Source organism: Protomyctophum bolini (assembly GCF_963924005.1).
Source record: "Protomyctophum bolini genome assembly, chromosome: 18".
Lineage (NCBI taxonomy): Eukaryota > Metazoa > Chordata > Actinopteri > Myctophiformes > Myctophidae > Protomyctophum > Protomyctophum bolini.
In genome coordinates, this window is record NC_137879.1 from 34,233,629 (window position 1) to 34,254,697 (window position 21,069).

The window sequence follows — 21,069 nt, forward strand, 5'->3', positions numbered from 1 at the left end:
CACTCTGACATAAGCAAAAATAATATGTTTTCGTCTGAACGACAGTGACAGCTGTCAAATACATAACAGGCAGGCTGTGTCAGAGCTGACAAGACTCTGTCTCTCTCTCTCTCTGTGTCCCCCATCTGTCTCTCTCTCACACACACACACACACAGACACACATACCCACCGGCCAGGCTGAGGCATAACAACAGAGCTTGGGGGGGGGGGCCTTAACCCTTAACCCATTCTGACCTGAGATCAGATTCATACGAGGTTTCCACTGGACACACTACTGGTCTGATTAACCCATTCTGACCTGAGATCAGATTCTAAAAATGTCAAGTCGTTCTTTCGATTTTTCAAAAATAGCAGACCTAACAAGCTCGTGGCGCGCCACGAGCTTGTAGATCTGCTATTTTTCAGTAGCTAAAGCATAGCATGATGCTAACACCAAAATGGGTTCCCCGTTCAGAATGGGCTAAAAGGTCAGCCAAAGGGGGCTGCTTAGAAAGAGAAAGAGTCATTTGCAGTTACACTGCAATCTCCAGAGAGATTAAACAACATAAAATAAAAATATGTGTTACTGAGAGAGAGAGGAGAGGAGCTCTTCTTCTATATCTTTCCTTCGCGGGTGAAGAGGAGGAGAGGAGCTCAGCTGACCTTTAGAAACAGGACAACCTTTACACGAGCCCCCAGGCACTGTCCCTGTCACTTCTAAAATATGTGGTATACAGCACTGGGTTCTCAACGTTTTTTCGGCTGGGGGGGGGACTGCCGGAAATGCTTTGGCCATGTTTCGCGACCCTCTCAACCACCCCCCCACCCCCCCAATACAAAATGACTGCAAAAGTAACCTTAATATTAGAGAAGATATATGGGCTATACATAAATGAATACTGAAACCAGATGTATTCATTGAGGAAAGTGTATGCATGTGCTATGCGTATACTATGTAAACTCTTCATTTCCATTTTACAGCCATTCAGTTGCCAAAAAAGAAAAAGAAAATGTAATAATTTGGGGACCCCCCAAAATAATCTGGCGACCCCCCCCCCCTAGGGGTCCCGACCCACGGGTTAAGAACCCACAACATGAGCTTTTCGTGCGCGCACACGCAAAACACGCACGTGATGTGCGCTCACACACACACACACACACACGTGTGCGCACGCGTTCACACAAAGTTACCTTATGTGGTAGGAAGATGGAGTTGACCGTTGCTAGCAGACGGACGGTGTCCGGGGCATCCTTCTGACCACAGATGATGATCTACAGGGAAGAGAGAGAGAGGAAATATAAGAGGCTTTACAGACTCCTGTTTTCTCCAAAGTATAGCAAAACGGCAGCTCCACAGTCTCACATTGTGATGCGCTGTGAGCTTCTAGATTGGCTATTTAGAAACTATTTTCTATATGTTTTTTTTTTTTTAATGTGCCTTACGCCCCCATTGAGACCTGGAACGCATCTGCGTCACCTTAGCTCTTAACCCAGTTAGGCCTGACCTATTTTTATCTTCTGAATCCTCCAGTTTTCTGAAATAAATATTTTCACGATTTTTCAAAAATAGCAGACCTTATACAAGCTCGTAGCGTGCCACTCGGTGGCGCGCTACGAGCTTGTAGATCTGCTATTTTTCCAATAGCTAAATTATAACATAATGTTTGAAACACCAAAAGGGGTTCCCGCCCCAAAATGGGTTAACCACGTTAAAGAAATATTTAAAACTTTAGCAGATCTACACAAACCCGTAGAACTCCGATCTTGTAGATCTGCTATTTTTTTTTTGAAAGATCATGAAAATGTGACGCAAAATCTTTGAATATTATATTCTTCCACAGCAAATTTCGTAGAATCTGATCTCGGGTCTTAATGACTTAATTAGCAATAATGTTATGCTTTAGCTATAGCTCGTAGCGCACCACCGAGTGGCGCGCTACGAGCTTGTATAGGTCTGCTATTTTTGAAAAATCGAAGAACGACTGACACAGAGACATATAGCTTTTTCAGAAAAGACATTTTTATAGAATCTGATCTCAGGTCAAAAAATGGGTTAATTAATTCAACGAGAAGTATACCAGAAACACAGCCAGGGGGGGAAAAAAGTGATACAAAGTGATAACAAAAGAGTGTCGAAGTAGGAAAGGAAAGAGGAAGGGGGGGGGGGGGAGGGGGTCAGTGGCGTATTTGTAGCAGTAACGAGGGAGGCAGGTGTTTCTCCGCGGCTTTACCGCGCACCCCGCCTCGACCCCGAGCTCGTTATGAACCCCCGTCCCCCCCCCGTCGCCCGACTCCTCCCCCGCAGGTCACACGACGACAGAACAGAACTCTAAACTTCACACCCCCAACTTTACTCCTCCAGTGTTCGTCTAACTCCGAGGGTGCGCGCTCTCCGAGTTCTTAAAGTTACACAAATGGATACATGAACAACACCAAAGGTTTTTGTTTTACTGCAGTGTGTCTGTGTCTCTCGCCGTTCTTTTTCTTCTTCTTGTTCTCGTGCGTTCGTCCTGCAGCTATATGGGAGGAAAAGTTTTAAACTCAAAGCATGAGCCGAAACTTTTCGGGCTGCTGTGTGGTCGTTTCTTTGACCTTTGTTCTTATATATGGGTGTTAATATTTTATGAGTATACACAACGTGCCTGGGGTGATGGGAGTGAGTGAACGTGTGGAGAGGGGGGGGGGGGGGCTGAGGGGGGTATAAGCCTTGTTATGCGTATACATATTGGTTTTTAAAAGACATTATTTACACGTACTGTAGTGTTCTCGACAGGCCCCTGGAAAAGTTAAAAGCCCAAAACCAAAACGGCAGAGCAGCAGCCAACAGGTGCACACAGGCAGTGTCGTTTTCGTCGACTAAAACTATAAGACGAAAAATGTTCGTCGACTACCTATTTTCACTGACAAAAACAAATGGAAACTAAATAAAAACTAAGCTACGATGACTAAAACTAAGACTGAATATACTGATAATTTCGTCGACAAATAAAAACTATAGACTAAAATGTTAGGAAGGGACTAGTGGACAAGAGATCCAGTATAAGTAATTTTACACTTGGTTGCATGCTGAAAATAGCAGATCTACAAGCTCACAACGCGTTGCAACGCGACGTGTTGTGAGCTTGTAGATCTGCTATTTTTCAGCAAGTGTAAAAAACACTCACATTACGACAGCATCAAGACCCGCCAAAATACATTTTAGTCGTCTAAAATAAAAAAAAATACATTCCAGGTGACTAAAACGTCACAAAAAACTAAATTAAGTTTCAGTCCAAAGACTATGACTAAACTAAAATAGAAATTTGGCTGCCAAAAACAACACTGATTCACACCAGGAGTCTGAAATTGACCCCCCATTGCAGAGTGTTTCGGACACGCAGCAAACTACTTTCATTTAACTAAAAAACGGGTAGTCCCAATACTTGATTCTGATTGGCTGGTTTACCGTCACGTGACCGGTGTATAAATCCCACCGATAACCCACACCTCCTTCAATCACTTCATATCATTCGCAGCTGATTCCACATCTCTGTATATAGCTGTACTGTGGGAAGGGGAGCGCTTGATTGCTTTACAAACACACAAGCCGTGCGGGCGTCTTAAGCACCGCCCGCCCGGCTCATACAGTACGTCTGTGAATGTGTGGCTCCAGGTGGCCCCCGTAAAGACATCAAGCGCTATTCTCCCGTCACATACGTATAGTCTATACTTGCCGAGCAAAACAAGGAAGTGATGTGGCTCGCTCTGGTGGGCGCAAAGCGTAGCTACTTTTGTGAATTTAATAGTTTTATGGAGGTTAATATTAATATATATTATTATACCGGGTATTTTACAATGGCTGGGAGGGTAGAAGACCCTCCTCCGCTCCACGTCAGGTCTGCCTACTCCCCCCCCAGCCATTGTAAAATACCCGGTAACCTGATGAGACCTCTCAGCTGAGGCTTATTGCTTAATCGACCAATGTAAAAAAAACAGAGAGATGTGTTTCGTTTGACACACCGCGGCGTGACGTCACGTTGTGGTTTTCAGTGGTCACCTTTATTGTTAGAAACACAATTTCTAATCAAACAACCAGATTACTTTTTCAAACAGTTATTAAAAATCAAGTGACGGACATAATCATAACACCAGAACTGCAAGCCTCGTGTCATTTATCACTCAAAACGAACCTCCTTAAACAAACAGTTATGTATATCGATCAATATCATTTTAGAACATGTTACCACCTCACGTTAACATAACGCAACATAAATTATCTTTCAAATGTGCTTTAAAGGAACACTTTGCTACAGCTGACCACATGACCATATAATGTTATTCTCATTATGTTGCATTTAATTCTATAGAATAAATTGTAATTATGTATTTTCATGTATTTAACTCTGTCGAATGCATTTGTAATTTACCGTATGTGTTTTTTTGTATGTATTTTATATGGACCCCAGGAAGATGACGCTGACGCCACGGCGTCATCTAATGGGGGATCCATTCAATAAACAATCACCTGAAAACTATATGAACAGGCCCTTTATTACACCCTGGGCTTACGGCCCTGAGGTGGTGCGTATTATTATATAGTGTACCTGTTTGAGCGTGTGGTGGTGGGCCAGCAGTCCCCGCACCATGTCGGGCAGCGCGATGGGCACCCTGGTGAGGCGGTCGGAGAAGGCGGCCAGCAGCTGCGTGGCTCTGTGGAGCCACTCCTTCCTCCCCGTGTAGTGCGAGAGGCGCTGCAGGTTGAGCGAAGACACCGAGTTGCCGCTGGGCTCCGCGCCGTCTTGATCTGGATGGACGCACGCACGCACGCACGCACGCACACACACACGCACACACGGTATCGTTAGTCTTTGTTAGACGTATACGAGAATCATCTTCTTTTTTCCCCATTCATTTCATTCATTTTTCATTTCAACAAGAATAGACAAAGACATATACAGAAAGCAATAAGACAAACAATTGGACATTACAGTATGTGTTGCCACACTCACAGACAGGATAATAATAAAATGAAGAATCATCATCTTAACTATACAGTCGGCGGCCAATTACATATAGTTTTTGAGGGCCCTTGACATGAAATATTGAGAACCACGGATATAGAAACATGAGGTTTTTCAGAAAATTGTCATGATTCAGAAGACCTTTTTTTTTTTTTATGTCGACGTCAGGCCTAAATGAGTTTAAGTTTAAATTGTTCTTGCCCGTATATACCAAAGTGAGCGCATTTGTATTAACCCATTCTGAACGGGACCCCATTTTGGTGTTAGCATCATGTTATGCTTTAGCTATTGAAAAATAGCAGATCTACAAGCTACGAGCTTGTAGGTCAGCTATTTTTGAAAAATCGAAGAACGACTGACATTTTTAGAATCTGATCTCAGGTCAGAATGGGTTGATCAGACCAGTGTGTGTCCAGTGGAAACCTCGTATGAATCTGATCTCAGGTCAGAATGGGTTAAATCTGCCATGGGGGGAAAAAAGGCACGGCTCCAACATGGATCTCAGACTCCATGTTTGTGTGCACATAGCCTGTGAAATCAGCCAATCACCTGCAGGACCGCTCCGTAAAAAATAAATAAAAATAAACGCATGGATGATTCCACTAAATCTCAGCGCGTATATGGTGATAAAATCTGCTCGACTGCAATGCATTATATTTCATCACTGTCTCTTTGCATTTATTGCCATCTGCTCGGTCCACTGTGTATAGTCTTGCAGTATAGCCAGACATTTTAGACGATACGTCTCCAACGTCTGGGACACATTTTGGGCACACACTGTATTAGCCCCTTTTGACCTGAGCACGATTCTATATGAATGCCTTCTAAAATCCTGACGTTTTTTCTGAAAAACCTATGTTTCTATATGTCAGTCGTTCTCAAACATTTTCATGTCAAGGACCCCAAAAGTGATATGTAATTGCCCCCCCCCCCCCCCCCCATCTGAAAACATGTTCACAGGGACCTTCCAGAAGCAAAGGATACGAGTTAAAAACGTTCACTCTGAAAGAATATATATATCCAAAGGTTTGCGCCACATTTTCACGATCTTTCAAAAATAGCAGACCTATATACAAGCTATGAGCTTGTGTAGATCTGCTATTTTTTTCAATAGCTAAAGTATAACATGATGCTTAAAAACACCGAAAGGGGTTCCCGCCCGGAATGGGTTAGTGTGGTTTTAGACAAAAAACTAAAAAGGACACACAAATTAAACCTCGTGATGTGACCACCCACAGACTTCCCAGGGAATTAACCCATTCTGACCCGAGATCAGATTCTAAAAAATGTCTGTTTGAAAACGACAGTTTTCTGAAAAAGCCATGTTTCGATGTCAGTCGTTCTTCGATTTTTCAAAAAATAGCAGACCTATACAAGCTCGTAGCGCGCCACTCGGTGGCGCGCTACGAGCTTGTATAGGTCTGCTATTTTTCAATAGCTAAATTATAACATAATGTTTAAAACACCAAAAGGTGTTTTAAATCAGAAGCTCACGTGACATGTTCTCTTGGGGGAAAACCCAGACATACTTTGATTTGCAATTACTTGAATCCTGTATTATTTGAAAGCAAATACTGCACCTTATGCAACAGGTTATACTTTATAGCTCGCTCTTAAAACAAACACTGCTAAATTATTTAAAAAATATATACCGGTACTGTATATAGATGCACTTTACACCTTTGTACTTTCCTTGTGTATAGTATGTTTTTAATGCTTTGTTTCCTACTGTATAAGGTACTGTTTTCTTTGTTTTGTTTTATGTCTATGTCGGGACTGCGGATGAGAATTAGCTTTTGTTTTGTTGTTGCTAAATCCGGTGTATTTACATTGCATTTATGTAATGTCCATTAATAATACGCATCGTCTCGTCTAAATATAAACACATAAAGTATACAGTAAAGCAATGGGGGTAAATTAACCAAGTACATTGACTCAGGTACTGTACTCAGGTACTGAGAAACATAGCTTTTTCAGAAAACTGTCAGGATGAAGAAGAAGACATTTTTTAGAATCTGATCTCAGGTCAGAATGGGCTATAACTTCTGAACACCGTCAACAACCGCAGCTGTTGTCCTTGCGAGCGTTTCACTTGCTCACCCCGCAAACCTGACGTTCACTCGTTATTGCCACTGTGACAAAATGCACTTCACATTTTGGGCTATATTTCATGTTTCCAACACAGTCAGCCCACCCACACCCACACCCCACCCAATAGCCTTCGTGACAAGACCGTTTGTAACACGCCATGAAAGAGAAGCGTGCTGTGCACAGAGGGGGAGCCCGTTTTCTGACAACGCTGAAAAGAGCACACATGACAAGTTACAAGTTACACTTACCCCCCCACCCCCCCACCCACCCACCCACTGCCCCAAAGTTCAGTCATGCGTTTTTTTTCCATTCTCCACAAGATGCTGGAGTTGGACCCTGCGTGTGCATGTTCAGAGATTCACACCATTTCACATGGAGCATGTTTAACCCATTTTGACCTGAAATCAAATTAAAAAAAATGTCTTTATACATCCTTTGACAGTTTTCTGAAAAAGCTATGTTTCTGTGTCAGTCGTTCTTCGATTTTTCAAAAAGAGCAGACCTACAAGCTCGTAGCGCGCCACTCGGTGTGCGCGCTATATTTATTTATTTAAAGAGCACCTTTCACAGACAATTACAGTCACAAAGTGCTTTAACAACAATAACATTAAAACCAAGTCAATAGTCAATTAAACTAAAAATCACTAATAAAGTAAGACAAAACAGAAAAAATAGAGTAAAAAATAAAGCAATCAACATTTAACCAGGCCCGGCTGTATGGAAAGGCCTGTTTAAAAAAAAGGTGAGTTTTCAACAGTCCTTTGAAAATGTCCACAGAATCCACAGTTCTTAAGATGGAGCTCATATTCCATATATAGCCTATAGGGGGCAAAACCTGCAAAGGCCTCGATCGCCTTTGGTCATTCGTTTTGTCTGAGGATAAGCCTGTGATGTGGATCTCAGTGACCTTCTGGGGGGCACACATACGGTCAGAGAGATAAGAAGGAGGTGCCTGGCCATGGAGGGCTCGGTGTGTATGATGACTTGAATCTTAAAAAGTATATACGATATGCAGTGGCGTGCACAGACATTTTAGAGGGGCATGGTGCTCCAAGTGAAAGAAAAAAGGGCACCTTTGTGCAGCGCATTTTGGTGCGGGAACCCATTTTTGGTGCTTTATAGCTATTGAAAAATAGATCTATTTTTTTTTATTTATCGAAGAACCACTGACATAGAAACATATAGCTTTAGATTGTGGGGGCCTAAATAATATAGTAGAAGCGTTTTTTTTATCAAGATTTGATCAATGTCACCATGGTCCGCACATGAAAAAAAAAAAACGTTTTTTTTTGTTGTTGTTTTTTTTAAGAGCAAAATTGCCAAAAGGGCAGGGGGTGCTCTAGCACCCCCTAGTGTATATCTGTGCACGCCACTGACGATACGTATAGCCAAGTAATGCTCGAGGGGGTGGGACTCTCCCGCGGTCCCAAACGGTGCTGCTGTCTGTCTGTCTGTCTGTCTGTCTGTCTGTCTGTCTGTCTGTCTGTCTCAGCCGAGCGAGACGTTATACGTGTGGCGAGACACTGATGCGACTAACAGATGACCTCATGACTCTCCCCCCCCCCCCCCCCCCCGCCGCTAAGTGGCGGTCGCTTATCTCCTATCAGTGTCCAATGGGAGCGCAGAGGTGCTCTTCTCATGACCCGTGTGACCTCATGCTATACATGTCTGCTTCTCAGCGATCCCCTGACACCTCTCTCTGTGTGTGTGTGTGTGTGTGTGTGTGTGTGTGTGTGTGTGTGTGTGTGTGTGTGTGTGTGTGTGTGTGTGCGCGCGTGCGCGTGCGAGAGAGAGAGAGAGAGAGAGAGAGAGAGAGAGAGAGATTCTATGTAATCCTACGTATGTGACCAGATTTGACTGAGAGCCTGCAATCGTGTATAAGGACCTACACGATTGCAAGTTAGTTCCAAAGACCAGTAGGTCTTTAGTAGGAGTTTTGTCCCCATAGCCATTGCGGCATTTTTGACCTGAGATCAGATTCTAAAAATGTCTTCTACATCCTGACAGTTTTCTGACAAAAATACCTCATAGCTCATACCGCTCATAGCGGGTCTTTCTACACGCTGAGGATTTTACCGCACACACGCACACGCGCACACACACACACACACACACACACACACACACACACACACACACACACACACGGGTCTGAAAGACGGAGAGTGACAGTGTGCTGCGGTGGGGTAATCCGTCTTCCAGTGACAGAACACACATTTTGGTCCACGCCGCACCTAACATGTCAGCTCCCTTAAACACACTCACAGACCTTGCGTGTGCACCTCAACATGCACCCCCCCCCCCCCCAACCCCCCACCCCCGACACAAAGGCCTATAGACAGCGCGTGATGTACGTATGTACGTGATGTACGTATACCTAATGTGTACGTATGATGCTTGTTTTGTGTCGTCCTTGTGTGTGTGTGTGTGGGGGGGGGGGGGGACTGCGGATGAGAATCATGAGCATGTTTTTAAGTGGTGCTCTTCTACAACCAGCTTGCAATGTCCATGTACCCGTTTGTGTACGTGTTCACGTGTGTCAATGAGCATGAGTATGTTACTTATTAATAGCAGTAGGGGGCGCCAGAAACAGAGAGAGGGGTAGTGCTGTGTCTCTAATGAGAGAGAGAGAGAGAGAGAGAGAGAGAGAGGGGAGTTGCACCACTTGGTTCACACAGGTGTGATTTTTTTTTGCTACATTTACGTTGCATTTTATGTATAACGCCCATTAACCCATTCTGACCTGAGATCAGATTCATACGAGGTTTCCACTGGACACACACTGGTCTGATTAACCCGTTCTGACCTGAGATCAGATTCTAAAAAATGTCAGTCGTTCTTCGATTTTTATAAAATAGCAGACCTACAAGCTCGTAGCGCGCCACTCGGTGGCGCGCTACGAGCTTGTAGATCTGCTATTTTTCAATAGCTAAAGCATAACATGATGCTAACACCAAAATGGGTTCCCGTTCAGAATGGGTTAAAATGCACTGTCCCATCTAAATAAACAAATAAATAACCACCGACTCTTGTCCGTCAATGGCCACGACAACACGACGAGAGCAACTATTGGATATCCTTTTCCCTGATTCCACGAGTGTTTTAAATCTCACTCCATCATATGTCTTTTTGCAGAACAACATCCACTACTAAATATCTCCAGCTATAATATTATTATTAGCCGCCACCGCCACTTTAAAGATTAAGTCCTTGACTTTATTATTGATGCTCTGATCAAAAAAAAACGGCAGGATTCCTCCTAGCTGACATTTAGAATGTGCAACTGATAATAACACTAAACCTCTCCAAAACTGTAGCACGGATTAAACAAAAAGAAAAAGAAAGGTCTTGGCAGGCTGAAAAACACAGACGGAAATAACTGTATGGACAGACAGACAGACAGACAGACAGACAGACAGACAGACAGACAGTCCCAGTCAGATTACGGTCACATATTGTATCAAGGGTTTGTGTCAGCGTGTAAACTGTGTGTCAGATTATCTGAGATCAGACCAGCGCCACTGGTGAGGACCTGTCATCCTACTCCACTCAACGCCTGATCCAGGATCTGTCCACATGACTCAGACCAGCGCCACTGGTGAGGACCCGTCACCCTATACTCCACTCAACGCCTGATCCAGGATCTGTCCACATGACTCAGACCAGCGCCACTGGTGAGGACCCGTCACCCTATACTCCACTCAACGCCTGATCCAGGATCTGTCCACATGACTCAGACCAGCGCCACCGGTGAGGACACGTCACCCTATACTCCACTCAACGCCTGATCCAGGATCTGTCCACATGACTCAGACCAGCGCCACCGGTGAGGACACGTCACCCTATACTCCACTCAACGCCTGATCCAGGATCTGTCCACATGACTCAGACCAGCGTCACCGGTGAGGACCCGTCACCCTATACTCCACTCAACGCCTGATCCAGGATCTGTCCACATGACTCAGACCAGCGTCACCGGTGAGGACCTGTCACCCTATACTCCACTCAACGCCTGATCCAGGATCTGTCCACATGACTCAGACCAGCGTCACCGGTGAGGACCCGTCACCCTACTCCACTCAACGCCTGATCCAGGATCTGTCCACATGACTCAGACCAGCGCCACCGGTGAGGACCCGTCACCCTACTCCACTCAATGCCTGATCCAGGACCAGCGCCACTGGTGAGGACCTGTCACCCTACTCCACTCAACGCCTGATCCAGGACCAGCGCCACTGGTGAGGACCTGTCATCCCACTCCACTCAACGCCTGATCCAGGATCTGTGTTGTCGAGCAGGACCCTGAATTTTCAATGGCTAAAGCATAACATAATGCTATAACACCAAACACCAAAATATATAACACCAAAATGGGTTCCCGCCCCAAACATGGGTTAAAGGTCCGTATCACGATGCACTGTGAGCTTGCAGATCGGCTATTTTCAAAATGGCCAAAAATGTATATAGGGCTGAAAGTGGTTAACGTATTAGGCTATTTTTGTAATACTAATCAAGATCTACAAAGTAGTAACTCAAATAGTTGCAGTGAAGTAAAAGTACAATATTTGCCTCTGAAATGTAGTGGAGTCGAGGAAAAAAGTACTGAAAAAGTACTCAAGTACAGTACAGTGACATGGCCCTAAAACATATATCATTTATATAAAATACATAATTTGGCATCTGACACTTGTTGCGAACGCAGTGAGCACTAACTATGAGACCTAGCAGATCATGTCTGTCTGTCTGTGTGTGTGTCTGTCTGTCTGTGTGTGTGTCTGTCCCGCTATACGTCAAATATGGAGTGTGTTGCATCAGCAATCACTCAGCACTTGATTGATTGACATAAAAATGGCCCGTTAACCCACGACAGATGACTTTGTTTTTCAAGAGTGTTGAGCACAAACAATCAGTAGCATTAGAAAGTTACATGCAAAAACTAAAAGCATTTCCATTCCCCCCCCTCTATTTTTCCCATTCTGAGTGTGTTTGTCATGTTCTTTACACTATTTTCAGATCATATTTGTTGGTGGGTATATAGATCTTGTTGCGCTGGTCATTTTGAAAGTATAGCTCTCAAGTCAAAAAAGTCTAAGGCACCCCCCGATCTATATACAATATCTACACCATACCCTCCTCTCCTTCAGTCTGCCTGCATGCAGACTGAAGCCACCGTGCCGTTATTGTACAATAGCAGCACGGTGGAATCAATCACAGGCCTCACAGTCCATTATCCTCTCCATCCACCCACCCACTCCTATTCTCTTCCCCCCGTCCGTCCGTCCGTACGGCCATCTTTCACTCAGTTTGAGTCCTCTATATATATATATATATATATATATATATATTGTGGGGTGTCGCTAGGCAACCAGCCGCCGGGTGAGCGTCATGGCCCAGACAGCCAGTGGGGAGGAGGCAGAACACAGCCGAGGAGAACACGCCTCCTCGGCCTCGTCATCGACCAGACGTACTACCCAGCCCAACTATTGGCTCAAGGCCAAGTGCACGCGCACTTGGCCTTGAATAAAAGGAAAGGTACGTCTGGTCTTGCGCTCATTCCCCACTGGCAGCTGAAGGGGACATGACGGGCATGCACGGCGGTAAGCGACACCTCACACACACCACCACACACACCAGGCATTTATGTGAATGTGACCGTGATATTAAAAGCCTGCATTCTCTTCACTATAGGTAACCCGCTACCCAGACAAATCTGTTGATGACAGTTCCACTTCCCCGGAAGAGTGACAGATAACGGAGGACTGTCAACCCGGGGACAGAGAGTGGCTCTATGTATATGTGGCGCTCTAAAGCCCGTTAGGATAGAGAATCCTAACACCACCCCGCCAGAGAGGAGGCGGAGATTTGATTTCATTTAAGGACATTTGAGTTGCCGTTTGTACCAGCGAAATAATAGACAATAAACGGCCCTAGTGGCCCAGTTTCAAACTGCCAGTGTGTTGGTGTCCGCTCAGTGCTCACATTTGGTGGAGAACCTGTGGGTTTATCACGAGCCACACCAACCTCTCGGCTTAAATGGAGCAGGCTCAAGCCATTGACGCGCTCCTACAGAGCCAAAACAACCTGCACGCCGCAGTTAACGAGCTAGTGCGCCACTTCGCCCGAGATGCGGCCCCCGCGGCGAAAAGCCCAAACGAAGTCTTTACCAAACTATCCCCCGACGATGATATTGAAGCATATGTCGAGCTGTTCGAGCGCACAGCAGCCCGAGAGCGGTGGCCAGTCGCTGAGTGGGCTGGTATTCTGGCACCGTTCCTCACTGGAGAGGCCCAACAAGCATGGAGAGATTTATCTTTAGCCGAGTCACGAGACTTTCAGAGACTAAAAAACGCTATTCTCGCCCGCCAAGGATTGAGTCTCCCCGCTCGAGCACAGCGATACCACAATTGGACATATCACCCAAAACAATCGGCGCGCGCTCAGGTGTCCGCGCTGTTACGCACGACGCACAGCTGGCTAACCAGCCCCGGCGACCTCCCGCCGGTAGACAGGCTAGTTATTGACCGATGCATCAGAGGGTTACCGCCGGATGCCCGGCTATACGCGTCCCAAGTCAGCCCCGCATCAGTAGACGAGCTTATAGGTCTACTAGAAAACCACCAGGCAATAGTTGAAATGACGAGAGGAGCAAAAACGGAGGCCCCGAACCCGAAGCAGAGCGGCGAGGAGCGCGGCGGCCGCGACAGAAGACGAGGCCCACCCTCGGGTCGCTCGCCACCCCGAGGTGGACAGCGCACCTCCGCCCCGGATAGAGGCGGCCGACCCCCGGGGAGGCGCTGCTACGTATGCGGCCAGGACGACCACCTTTCATGGGCGTGCCCAGGCAGGGCGGATGTCTTGATGCCCTCGGCCAGCAGCACTGACGGTCCCCAGGCCTGCCTCCATACCGGCACCGCTTCCCGTGGTCACGCCAACATGCCTGTCAAAATCAACGGCGTTGACAGCCAGGCGCTGCTTGATTCAGGTAGTGTCGTCACACTGGTCCACGCTGAATACGCAGGCCCGTTGGAGAGCGAATCGATACCGGTAAGCTGCGTGCACGGTGACCAGCGGCACTACCCGGTGTCCCAGATACATGTGCAGACCACGAAAGGCAGTGCCACGGTAACGGCAGGTGTAGTTCCCAACCTACCCGTTCCCCTGTTAATCGGAACCGACTGCTCGCTCTTTGAGCGACACTGGAACCCGGGCTGGCGAGGCCCGTCCCGCCGGCGACGCCGACGCGCAGCGCGGCCCCCGAGAGACCCCCGACCCGCATGCCCCGCATTCCAACCACCTATGGACGAGCCACGGAGTGAGACCGCCGCCAGCGAGGAGGAGAGGAGCGCACAGGAGGAACGCGGACCCCCCAGCACGACCGGCGACACAGAAGGGGACGCCTTCGCCGAGTTCCCCATAGCGGAGCAGGCAGGCCCGACTCGACAGGGAGAATTTGCCACGGCCCAGTGGGCTGACCCGAACTTGGAAATGGCCCGAATGAATGTCTCGGTCGTCGAAGGAAAGAAACAGGACGGGGTGAGTGCTTTAAACTGTCCCCACTTTATCGTGCACAATGGGTTGTTGTATAGAGTCACGAAAAATAAGAGAGACGAGGAAATAGAGCAACTATTGGTTCCAAAGCAGTATATCACCCGCGTCCTACATCTAGCACACTCTCACCAGTTGGGTGCACACTTGGGCTGTCAAAAGACATACGATCGAATATTGGATCGCTTTTACTGGCCTGGGATAAAGAGGGCTGTAGATGATTTTTGCCAGAGTTGTGAAGTCTGCCAGATAAACGCTCCTAAGCCTACCTACCGCAACCCTCTTATTCCACTACCCATTATTGAAACCCCGTTCGCACGGCTAGCGATGGATATTGTCGGCCCATTGCCAAAGTCAGCTCGGGGACACAGATACATATTGGTTATAGTTGATTATGCCACCCGCTATCCCGAGGCTATCCCACTACGCTCAGCCACTGCTAAAACAGTATCACACGAGCTCCTGATGTTATTTAGCCGGGTTGGCATAGCGGACGAAATTTTAACGGATCAAGGCACATGCTTCATGTCCCGGGTAATGTCCACGCTCTATAAATGGCTAAAAGTGAAGCGTATTCGCACATCACCGTACCACCCGCAAACGGACGGCCTTGTCGAACGCTTCAACCAAACCCTGAAGAAAATGCTGCGGAAGCTAGTGGACATTGATGGGAGGGATTGGGACCAGTTAATCCCGTATGTCTTGTTTTCTATCCGAGAGGTTCCCCAGGCGTCTACAGGCTTCTCACCATTTGAACTGGTGTATGGGCGGAGACCGCGAGGCCTGTTAGACGTTGCCAAGGAGACCTGGGAAACACAGCCCTCCCCCCACCGCTCTGTCATTGAGCACGTGGACAAGCTGCAGGCGCGCGCGCGCAAGGTTTGGCCTATGGTGCGCGAGCACATGGAGCGCACACAACGAGACCAGGCGCGCACCTACAACCGAGGGGCGCGTGTCCGAGAATTCCAGGTGGGAGAACAAGTCCTTGTTTTAGTGCCCAGCAGCGAGTGCAAATTTCTAGCTAAATGGAGAGGACCGTATGAGATCGAAGCGAAAATAGGACCTGTAAATTACAGAGTAAAACAACCGGGCCGGCGAAAAGGCCAACAAATCTACCACGTGAATATCCTCAAAAAGTGGAAAGCCCCCGGGCCCGTGCCATCCTCTGTCCTATTAACGGCTCTCTCTCCTCCTCCCCCAGCCGCTGTACCCACGGGGGAGGACCTGTCCCCGTCCCAGCGGCAGGACATAAAAGAACTCCTCAGCCGGAATAGCGACGTATTCTCGGAGGTCCCTGGGCGAACACACCTAATTAAGCACGATATAGAAACCACGGCAGGGAAAACTATTCGCCAGCGGCCCTATCGTGTACCCGAGGCCAGGCGCATAGCGATTAAAGAAGAGGTAGGAAAAATGCTAAAATTAGGAGTGATAGAAGAGTCCCATAGCCCCTGGGCCAGCCCCATTGTAATTGTCCCAAAACCAGATGGCTCTCTAAGGTTTTGCAATGATTTTCGCAAATTAAATGAGATCTCTGCCTTTGACGCATACCCCATGGCTCGGGCCGATGAATTAATTGAACGGCTCGGCCCCGCAAGGTTCATAAGCACCCTTGATTTGACAAAAGGGTACTGGCAAATTCCCCTCACTGAGCGAGCCAAACCCAAGACCGCATTTTCCACCCCAGACGGCCTCTTTCAATACACTGTCCTCCCGTTTGGTGTCCATGGCGCCCCCGCAACATTTCAGAGATTAATGGACCGGGTCCTAAGACCACATAGGGAATATTCGGCAGCATATCTGGATGACGTTATAATCCACAGCGCCACCTGGGGGTTGCATTTGCAACATTTGGAAAATATACTAGGGGCCCTGAGAGAGGCGCGACTGACGGCCAACGCTAAAAAGTGCTGCGTTGGCTCTAGGGAGACTGACTATCTCGGCTTTACAGTGGGCCGAGGCTGTGTGAAACCCCAACAGAGGAAAGTGGAGCGGCTCCGGGATTGGCCCCGCCCGGGCACGAAAAAACAGGTGAAGTCATTTATGGGACTAATATCATATTATCAGAAATTTATTAAAGACTTTGCTACCGTTGCAGCGCCGCTCTACGACCTGACAAAAAAAACCCTCCCGCTCCACGTCACCTGGACCCCCGAAGCAGAAGGAGCGTTCTGCTTTCTGAAAGAGGCGCTCTGCGATGAGCCGGTGCTCAAGGCGCCTGATTTCAGCAAGCCCTTCATATTGCACACAGACGCATCAGGGACGGGAATAGGAGCGGTGCTGTCACAGCGCATAGACGAGGAAGAACACCCAGTCACCTACATCAGCAGGAAGCTGAAGAAACATGAGCGAAACTACGCCACCGTGGAAAAGGAGTGCCTGGCAGTGAAGTGGGCTATACATCACCTCCGATATTATCTCTGGGGCCGGCGCTTCACTGTCATTACGGACCACGCCCCCCTGAAATGGATGGCCAGAAATAAGGACCGGAACGATAGAGTGACCAGATGGTTCCTGGAATTGCAAGACTACTGCTTCGACGTAGAACACAGACCGGGAAGAACCATCGCTCACGCGGACGCCTTGTCCAGACGATATGAGGGAGAAGAGGAAACTGAAGCTTCCGGTGGCACCGACAAGCTTGGGGGGAGGATATGTGGGGTGTCGCTAGGCAACCAGCCGCCGGGTGAGCGTCATGGCCCAGACAGCCAGTGGGGAGGAGGCAGAACACAGCCGAGGAGAACACGCCTCCTCGGCCTCGTCATCGACCAGACGTACTACCCAGCCCAACTATTGGCTCAAGGCCAAGTGCACGCGCACTTGGCCTTGAATAAAAGGAAAGGTACGTCTGGTCTTGCGCTCATTCCCCACTGGCAGCTGAAGGGGACATGACGGGCATGCACGGCGGTAAGCGACACCTCACACACACCACCACACACACCAGGCATTTATGTGAATGTGACCGTGATATTAAAAGCCTGCATTCTCTTCACTATAGGTAACCCGCTACCCAGACAAATCTGTTGATGACAGTTCCACTTCCCCGGAAGAGTGACAGATAACGGAGGACTGTCAACCCGGGGACAGAGAGTGGCTCTATGTATATGTGGCGCTCTAAAGCCCGTTAGGATAGAGAATCCTAACACCACCCCGCCAGAGAGGAGGCGGAGATTTGATTTCATTTAAGGACATTTGAGTTGCCGTTTGTACCAGCGAAATAATAGACAATAAACGGCCCTAGTGGCCCAGTTTCAAACTGCCAGTGTGTTGGTGTCCGCTCAGTGCTCACAATATATATATATACACTGTGGGTTATCCTCCTGTGCCTTCATCTATCCACATTATCCCATTCTGACCTGAGATCAGATTCTAAAAAAAAATCTTCTACATCCCGACAGTTTTCTGAAAAAGCCATGTTTCTGTGTCAGTCGTTCTTCGATTTTTCAAAAATAGCAGACATATACAAGCTCGTAGCGCGCCACTCGGTGGCGCGCTACGAGCTTGTAGATCTGCTATTTTTCAATAGCTAAAGCATGACATAATGCCAACACCAAAAGGGGTTTCCGCCCAGAATGGGTTACACCATCCATCATCCATCCCCCCTCCTCCTCCTCCCACCATCCAGCCATCTCTCCCTCCGCCTCCCATTACCATCCATCCATCCATCCATCCATCCGTTCGTCCCCCCAACCCTCCGCCTTCCCGAGCGCGCGCGTCACCCGCCCTCCGTCGATATATACGATATGATACAGTACTTTATTGTCAGTTCACACTGAAGTGTGAATTTATTAGTGAATAAAAAAAGCGAAAACGCACCCAGGGCGCAGTACCCCCCAACGGGTAAGGGCTAGTTGTTATAATGTAGCTATTGAAAAATAGCAGATCTACAAGCTAGGTCTGCTAATCTTTTTTTAAATCGAATAACCACTGACATAGAAACATAGCCTTTTTCAGAAAACTCATTTTCAAACAGACATTTTGTAGAAATCTGATCTCAGGTCAGAACGGGTTATAAGCCTCAAAGTCCACTGGGTGGACAAAGGGACCTCTTTATAGTCTGACCTTATTGTATATGCTATAGTGGTATACAGTATACACCATATCTCCATGTATATATGGTATACAGTACACCATTATCTCCATGGGTCGTTCCCTTCCCTCTCGTGGCGTCCATCAGGGTTGCCCTCTGTGCCCGTCTGTCCATTCATCAAGGCCTCGCTCTCATCCTTCCCTTATAGCTCTCATCATCATCACCACCACCACCCTGGCCTCAGCCTGACCCATCCGTCACTCCCCCATGGAAGAATGGAAGGATGGATGGATGATGAATGGATGGATGCGTGGACAAACTATAGGGAGAATGGAAGGACGCACTGCAGCGAGATGCTGTGTGTCCTTCCGCTCTGCATTCTTCCATCCTTCCTTCTATCCTATCCATCTATGTATGACCCATTTTGACCTGAGATCAGATTCTAAAAGAAAATGTCTTCTACGTCCTGACGGTATTCTGAAAAAGGCTATGTTTCTGTGTCAGTCGTTCTTCTTCGATTAAAACAAAAATAGCAGACCTACAAGCTCGTGGCGCGCTACGAGCTGCTATTTTTCAATAGCTAAAGCATAACGTAATGCTAACGTAATGTGTTCATTTTGACGGCAACATTTCAATGTGGTTATAGTGTGGACTGTGTTTGACTGTACTCTGTTGCCGTTTAAAAAAAATGTCCGTCTAATGAACTATTCAAAAATCAAAGTCATAGTGTCAAGTGTGAGTGTGAGTTTTAGTCTAGTTTTAGTCGACTAAATATCATAAGTCGACTAAATCTTCAGTTGATTTTGGCAACGCGGTGTTCTCTCTTCTCCATGAGTGGCGCGCTACGAGCTTGTAGGTCTGCTATTTTTGTGAAAAATCGAAGAACGATTTTTATAGAATCTGATCTCAGGTCAGAATGGGTTATATAATCAGACCTGCAGTGTGTGTGTGTGTGTGTGTCCAGTAGCGGAAAGAAACCTCGTATGAATCTGATCTCAGGTCAGTATATATAATATCGCTCATACCCTGTTTCAGCCGCAGCAGTATGGCGGCGTCGTGGGGGTCCGAGGCGTAGTAGCCCCCCCCCTGGGCGTCCCACAGCAGGGCGTCCTGGCGGAGCTGCAGCTCCTCGGCCCAGTGCAGCCAATCCGCCTCCAGCGTGGCCTCGTAGAGGTCCAGGAGGCCGCGCACCACGCACGCATAGTCGTCCAGGAAGCCCGGGATGGGAGGACATCTTGGGATGGACACACAGAGAGAGAGAGAGAGGGGGGTGGGGGGGGGGCATACATTAGTCTGACGGATAACCCATTCTGACCTGAGATCAGATTCTAAAAAAATTACAGTTTTCTGAAAAAGCTGTGTTTTCTGTGTCGGTCGTTCTTCGGTTTAAAAAAAAAAATCACACCTGTGTGAACCAAGTGGTGCAACTCCCCTCACTCTCTCTCTCTCTCTCTCTCTCATTAGAGACACAGCACTACCCCTCTCTAATCTATTCTGAAAGAATATTATATTCAAAGATTTTTTTTTGTGCCGCATTTTCACGACTTTTAATAGCAGACCCACACAAGCCCGTAGGGCGCCACTCGGTGGCTCGCTATGAGCTTGTAGATCTGCTGTTTTTCCAATAGCTAAAGTATAACGTAATGCTCAGTTGAAACACCAAAAGGGGTTCCCGCACAGAATGGGTTAACCACTATTTGAAACTGCTGTTGGAAAATAGCAGATCTACGAGCTCATACGAGCTCGTAGATCTGCTATTTTTTGGAAAAAAACGTGAAAACGTGTGCAAATCTTTGAACATATATATACTCTTTCACAGCGAACATTTAAACTCAAATCTTTGCTACTGGGAGGCTCCCTGAAACAACATATTTTCAGATGGGGGGGTCCACGGCCAATTACATATATAGTTTTGGGGTGCTCGACATGAAATTGTTTGAGAATCACCGTCATAGAAACAGAAAACTGTCAGGATTTAGAAGACATTTTGTAGAATCTGGTCTCAGCATGAATTAATCCCTCGATAGTGTACTGCCAAGGTTTTATCGCGCGTAACACTCACTCTGAAGAGCCAAATATCCGTAACCGCATGTCACAATGATGACAGCCCGCCTGCTACAGCCCGTTAAAAGCCCTTGTGTTCACCAGAAACGGCCCCCCTCCTCAATGTCCTTTCTGAGATACAGAGCTATGTGAATGGTGGGCTTAGACTAGGAAGTGGATGCGCGCGCATGTTCAAAATGGCCGCGGCGGCCACAGTGTCCCACTGTGTGTTGGATGCGGGTTATAGCAACATCAGATAGTGTTACGATCTGATCAAAAAATGGATTAAACAATACAAACCCGTCTTAACAGACATTATGTGTGGCTGAGACCGATTCTAAAAACGTACTTCTAAATCCTGACCTTTTCTGAAAACCTTC

At 47.3% G+C, this 21,069-nt stretch overlaps 1 protein-coding gene across 2 annotated transcripts in view; it reads right to left on the bottom strand.

Annotated features, from left to right (window-relative positions):
• The window catches only part of spata20 (spermatogenesis associated 20), a 268,685-nt gene that overhangs the window by 189,040 nt on the left and 58,576 nt on the right, over positions 1-21,069 (bottom strand). For both annotated transcript variants that reach the window (XM_080788996.1, XM_080788995.1), the window contains exons 13-15: positions 19,672-19,880; positions 4,564-4,763; positions 1,172-1,252 (exon numbers count right to left, since the gene is read on the bottom strand). In XM_080788996.1, coding sequence (XP_080645122.1) covers positions 1,172-1,252; positions 4,564-4,763; positions 19,672-19,880 — 490 coding nt within the window. The remainder of the gene's footprint in view (positions 1-1,171; positions 1,253-4,563; positions 4,764-19,671; positions 19,881-21,069) is intronic.